Source organism: Adiantum capillus-veneris, chromosome 5 (assembly GCF_014529385.1).
Source record: "Adiantum capillus-veneris isolate H3 chromosome 5, ASM1452938v2, whole genome shotgun sequence".
Classification (NCBI taxonomy): domain Eukaryota; kingdom Viridiplantae; phylum Streptophyta; class Polypodiopsida; order Polypodiales; family Pteridaceae; genus Adiantum; species Adiantum capillus-veneris.
The window spans coordinates 173,064,601-173,071,107 of record NC_140935.1 but is presented as its reverse complement, the minus strand read 5'-3'; the positions used below and the strand labels follow the sequence as shown (position 1 = coordinate 173,071,107).

Genomic DNA, 6,507 nt, shown 5'->3' with positions numbered 1-6,507 from the left:
TTTTTGCCACTCGCAGCAAAACCATAACCCTTTCTTTGAGAAGCAATAAAAGCTTGTTCAACTGCACGCTGCCTAGTCCTGTTTTTCCTAGAAAGTGACTCTTGCAACAGCAATGTGCATAATGCATCAAACTTGACAACTTCAGGATTTCCTTGGGTCATCAGTCTCCAAGTACTAGCAAAAGTCTGGTAGGAATCTGGCAAGGCATCAACAACAGTCTGCACAAGGGAACTGTCTGAAATGACTTCACCTGCAGAAATAAGCTGCTCATTGATATCCTTGACACTAGCATGGAAAGTGTCCATATCATCTTCCTCATGCATAATCTTCGAATCCAGCTCTTTACGCAACAAAGCAATTTTAGCCTCATTGCGGCTTGCATAAAGACCTGCTAGAATATCCCAAGCCTGTTTTGCAGATTTTGCTGAACGGATGTGAGGAACAATGGTGTGCTTCACAGACAACGCAATCAATTCATGATCCTGTGCATCCTTAACCTCCCAACGAGCTTGTTCTGCAGTAGGCAAAACAACTCTAACAGCTGCAATCCTTACAGCAAGAGCTGCAACATCCTCAACATCGCCTACATCCTCAGAACCACGACGTACATCAATGCCCTGCACAATGTTCCAGACACCCTTTGACACAATAACATGTTGCATCATATAAGCCCACATAGGGTAGTTGTCCCCATCCAACCTGTCCTCAGCAGCAGCAAACATCTTGAACACATCTGGGTTGTTGTTGTCAGCCATGGTAAATGTTGCACCTGATGTGAAAACTGCCCGAAAGTAGGAGAAACGGAGCGGGAACAACCTGTGCTATATAGCACAAACCATAGAAGACTATAAGGCACCTGTTATGCAGAAAACGGCACTGACAAAAATTCTTCACAAAATGACGAAATAGCATGTGCAGTACTGCATGTAGTGGAAACGGAGGCCGAAATGAGTCTAAATCAAAATTCTGAGCAGACCGAGCTCTTTAAGCCTGCCCAAAATTTTTGTCGACCTGCGAACGCTTGCCAAAGCTCACTGAAATTGGAGAAAGTGAGCAGGCGTGTGCTAGAGTAGCTGGCGACCAAGCTTGGGAGGACGTGACCTGCTCTGATACCAATTGTTGGTATTAGGGTTGCAAAGAAACACACACAGCTTGGAGAAGACGAAGGAAGCTCAAGGCACACAATAGAGGGTGTGTAACTTAGTGTGCAATGGAAAGATAGATAGCCCTAGAGTGATGGGCGTATATACAATGCACAGGGAAAAAAACCTCCTAAAGAGGGAAAAAATGCCCCGGCGGTCCTAGTGTGTTCACACACATCACTACCACATGTATATGGTAACAATTATGTGTAAGAACTTTTATTGAAAACTCTTTAAAATTGATTTTATGTTGTTTTGTTTTAGTTATTTAATTTAAATTTATAAATATTGTATCGTAAATATGATTTTGTTACTTTGTCAGGGCAAGTATGAGTTGCCCACAATCATTGTTACAGCAGCTACTAGGAGGATCTGGTGAAGAGGCTATTAAAACTCTCAATGTGTGGAGATCAAATTATTCTGGAAATAAGAGGGTAACTTCGGATCCTTCTAGCACCGCTGCAATCGGTGATCCACCTAGATATGATCCTGTTGTGTATGATCAGATTTTTAGGCAGCCACCACCAAAATTGAGAGAGAAAAATAAGTTGTATGGTCAAGATTTTCTCTTAAAACAGCATCCTGAGCAATATAGAGTATTGTATGTCAATGATGGAGAGGTGAGAAAGTGGTTTGCTAAAGGAGAAGCCATTGGCGATCTTCGTAACAACAATGAGCAAAAGAATGTAGTTTTGAGGATCATTAAAGAGAAGATAGCAACGCTCAAGGCCATTACAATAAATGGTGTGGCTTATCCATGGAAGGAGGAAGATTTATACACATGGTGTATCAAGTCTTTAGCGGCAAAATGTAAGTGGAGCAAAGAAAAGACAAGCCAAGAGACACTTTGCTCAACCAACTCCATGGTATAGTAATTTATGTTGAGCCTATATTTGTTTTGACATCTTTGCAAGTTTGTTTAATAATATTTAGAATTATAGGTCTTATGTATGGATGATGATAATATAACGATTGAGCACAAGGATGAGAAAGATGATCAAGAAGGAGAGCTTCATGCAACGGTGAGTACATATTCTTCTATGACATGGGTTTTATTTGATTTATTCTATGTTATTCACATTAAACTTCTTTCAGATTGAGAGTTCTCATGTTGATGAGCAAGTGACGAAGTTTGTTATCGATGATAAAGCTGATGATATATCAAATCGTGTAGGTTCTTTTGTGATATGACATTTAAATTATTTATGCTTGCTATGAGGTAGTAATAAGTTTACTTTATTTATGTTTCTTTTTTGTGAATGTAGAAAGATGAGGATGTGTACATTCACGATATGTCATGGATGGAAGAGGATGATCCAAAAAGTGCTTATGAGGTTTGTTAATCAATCTCTCTCTCTCTCTCTCTCTCTCTCTCTCTCTCTCTCTCTCTCTTTGTGTGTGTGTGTGTGTGTGAAGATCATGTTTTCTTTACAATTGTATAGGAGTATCAACATTTTATAAGATATGAAAGCTCAAAAGTCTCATTACAAGGAAAAGAGTCACATATAGATTATGAGGGGGGTGGCAATGGTGATAATGTGACGAAAAAGGTTTGATTGTAAAAAAATTATCTTTTGATGAGATTCATGCTATATTTTAGTTATGTAGTGTCTTTATTTATTTTCATTGGTGAAGAAAATGAAGGATAAAAGTACAAGCCAGTCTTGTGCTGCGGATGACATGGATGCAAACTCTAGGAAAAGCAATCGAAAGAGAAAGGTATACTTAATTTTATCATTATCTTACCTAGGGTTAGTGTGATGTTCTTCTTAGCATTTTAAGTTATTGAGTCATTTTTATTTTAAAAGGTTACAAGTAAGTTAAAAGATTTGTTAGAAGAAAAAGACAAAGCTTCCAAGGCGGTAAAACATTAAAAAAAGGTAATTATTTAGGATTTCATTTAAGAAGAGTCTTTGATTTCTTATAAATAACTTTATTACTTCAATGGTATAGGAGTCCTTAAGAGAAGGTGGTGGAGAGAAGTCTCTTATGGAAACCAAGGTGTGTTTTAGATCATATGAAGTCTTGCTTGCATTAGTTCTTTAAACATGAGAAAGATATAGCATTTTAGAATCTTACATTTGCATCATATTTTTTTTGTAGGCAAGAACATTGTCTACTAGAGACAAAGAAGTCATTCTAATGAAGTGGCTTCATACTCAAAAAGTGGAAGAGATCTACCAATTGATCAAGCCCACTTAGTGTGCTTTGAAGAAGACACATTCATTCTTTGGCAGGAAAGTGAATGACACTACTTCCTCAACAATGTCTGAGGACTTAGTGGCATGGATCTTAGTTTAAGGAGTAGTGCATATCGATTTTGCAAAGCTAGGTGTTTTAACTTTAAAAGACATTCATTTGTGTAATGATGATTAATTATTGTATCTAAATGGACATTCTCAATGGTTGTTTATTTCCAATGTGTATTAGCTTGAGGTCAAATGACTAATATGATTTATGTTTAGATGAGCACTCTCAATTAACTTCATATCTTAAATTGACAAGTGATCTTGAATTCTCTTGATTCATCTAGCAATTATTTACTAATTGACTTACTAGTTGGATATTGTAGTTGCTACATGGATTACTACTTCTTGCTTTGAAGTTACTAGATGAATTACTATTGCATATATTTGAGTTGCTAGATATTTTGCTAGTTTCATAACACATCTCAAACTAGTAAGTGAGACTGCTCTCTTGATTCATCTAGCAATTATCTTACCATATAGCTACTCAACTTCCTATATGGTAAGAAAATTACTACTTGAAGCATCTAGGAGTATTCTCACGCTTACTAGTTTGCACTTTTGCTAGATGTGTGTATTGAAACTAGTAATATATCTAGCAATTATATACTTTTTGCCATATGGTAAGTCATCCAAAGCTCCTTGTGGTAGTCCAGAGGTAGCCGAATAGGCAGCCTTGGAGGTAGTCGAAGAGGCAAGGAGTGGAGGTATGGTCAAAGGTAGTCGAAAAGGAATCCCGCCATTGCTGCACTACGCACGCACGCACGCGAGAGAGAGAGAGAGAGAGAGAGAGAGAGAGAGAGAGAGAGAGAGAGAGAGAGAGAGAGAGAGAGAGAGCTGTTGTTTAGGCTGAAGTTGCAATTGAAGACAAAAGCTGAAGCTACAGATGACAAGAGCCTAGCTACTACTGTTTGAGCTAAAGCTACAGATGAAGTGAAGCTCCAAAAAACGACAAAAGCGAGCTAAAACTGCATACGATGCAGAGCTAGAGAGTTGCCAGATATTTAGTCCCCCTTGTGTGTGTGTGTGTGTGTGTGTGTGTGTGCACAATTGGGTGCTCAAGCTCGAGACCTTATTAGGATGGAGGGTATCCCCTCCATGGTCTTTTACTTTGTCCACTTTAGTCATAATCCTCCCCAACAAACCCCCTTCACCTACCATAGCTGTTGTTACCAGGAGCTCCATCTCTTTTGCATTTTCAATGCCAGCTTTAGGTTCAACACACCCTCACCATGGCTTCACCCATCTATAGGCAAGAGGGATGCATGCGATGTAGGAGGGACTAAGGCCTCTCTCTCTCTCTCTCTCTCTCTCTCTCTCTCTCTCTCTCTCTCTCTCTCTCTCTCTCTCTCTCTCTCATAGCGGCACATACACACACACACACACACACACACACACACAAACCTATCATTTTTTATTTTCCCTTAAAATAATTGACTCTTTTATTATGTAAAAGTACTTTACCTTTACTCACATTGCTCATACTTCAAAACCTTAAAGAGCCCTTTCCTCTTATGTTTCCAAAACCAGAGAAAAACATTTCTAATGGCAAATCTCAAAATTTATAGGTGAGGTTACACTAAACCTAGGTTTTCTAAGAGCATTACCACCATCTTTTAAAGGTCTACTTGCACTTACATGTGGACCCCAATCGTCCTATATATAGGCTCATCCTACTATCTATATTACCATATTATGGAGGGAAAAATTCAAACCTGCCACGTAGACCGTTGCACAGCAAAGACTTAGAGAGGGATGGCCGTAGTTTGGAGCTATGTAGGGCTACAGAGAGAGTGGCCCACCTTGGAGGCCCGACTATGTGTGTAGAGAGAGAGAGAGAGAGAGAGAGAGATTAAATTATCGTCCACGGAGGTCATATATGACCTTTGGGACCAAAAACAAAACATTACAATAGATCGGGCTATCATATACATCTCAGGTAAGGTGACTAAGCGTCCCACGAGGGATTATTAAAAAAAAAGAACAAGAACGAACCTAAGAAGGGACAAGTGAGGGGGAGGTGAGCTTAGGAGTTCAAAACTCCTAGATAATGGCTTTACCTCCTCATTGATACACTATCCATTTTCCTATTGTCCGTGCTTCATGTATCTTTTGAAGTTCTACCCTTTTTTGTTTGAGTTGAGTGGGTGTAAGATCTTATGCAATCCAAAATCTAGTGTCTTTGAGAAGCTTTCAATTGCTGAAGGAGTTTAATTCGATCTGCTTTAGTCTTGGGAGTGAGGACGGCTTGGTTGGTTTGGTGCTCATGGGTAGCAACAGTGATTGCCTCTTCATCCCATTGTACCATGGGGAGTGCCGCTTGAATTCGAGGAAGGGCCTTATCAAATTCAATGTCCCCCTCCTCTTTCCAATTGATTGGGAGCCCACCAATGCGAGCATTAAGGGAAATGACCTCTTGCCATTGGCGTTCGCATCGCGTGGATGTCACACGGTTGACAACTTTGCGAGAAACAACTTCATTCACTTGAGTCTTGACCTCCTTTGTAAGAGTGATCTCTACCTCCGCCTTGGTGTTAGTGAGCATGGCTTCCATCTTTTCTGCCTTTTCATCTTTGCATTTCTCCACTACGGTGAGACGGATCTTGATTGCTGCGAGCCTTTGTTTTAGGTCTAAGTTTTCCTTGCGAAGCCTCTTGACCTCATGCTAAAGACGAGCATTGATGTCGAGTGTGGGGGCGTTGCCACGACCCCTGCAAAAGTAAGCTTGCCTCAAGAAGAGGCCTGAGTAGCCATGGCCATGGCTCACCTCAAGATTGGACTCTCTCCTGGTATTATCGGGCTTGAGACCTTTGTCGATAAAACACAGACAGAAGGTGGCCAAGAGCATGGGAACCACCCGTAGCTTCAAAAATGTGTGCTTCCCTATAGATCGTATGCTTGCTCGATGCAGGCCTGTCGATGGTGCAGTGCTGTTCGAGTGTGGGTAGGGCAGAGTCGTCACTAGTTATCGACGCCTATAGATGGTCTACCACCCAAATGATTTTCTCATATAAAACTGATCATTTAATGTGGGAGAATAAATGGGAACAAGGGTTAAGATATAGACATGTGCTTATAGATCTATCTCAACACGGGGCCAATGAAAAATGGGTCCACAT

General features: G+C 40.2%; 1 protein-coding gene across 1 annotated transcript; it reads left to right on the top strand.

The window, feature by feature from the left end:
• Window positions 1-2,089: 2,089 nt before the first annotated feature.
• LOC147458570 (uncharacterized) lies at window positions 2,090-3,344 on the top strand. The gene is made up of 8 exons (XM_086513439.1): window positions 2,090-2,164; window positions 2,238-2,312; window positions 2,408-2,476; window positions 2,585-2,692; window positions 2,787-2,861; window positions 2,951-3,004; window positions 3,096-3,143; window positions 3,246-3,344. The coding sequence occupies exons 1-8, from the start codon at window positions 2,093-2,095 to the stop codon at window positions 3,342-3,344; spliced, it is 600 nt and encodes a 199-aa protein (XP_086369565.1). The 5' UTR covers window positions 2,090-2,092.
• Window positions 3,345-6,507: the final 3,163 nt, after the last annotated feature.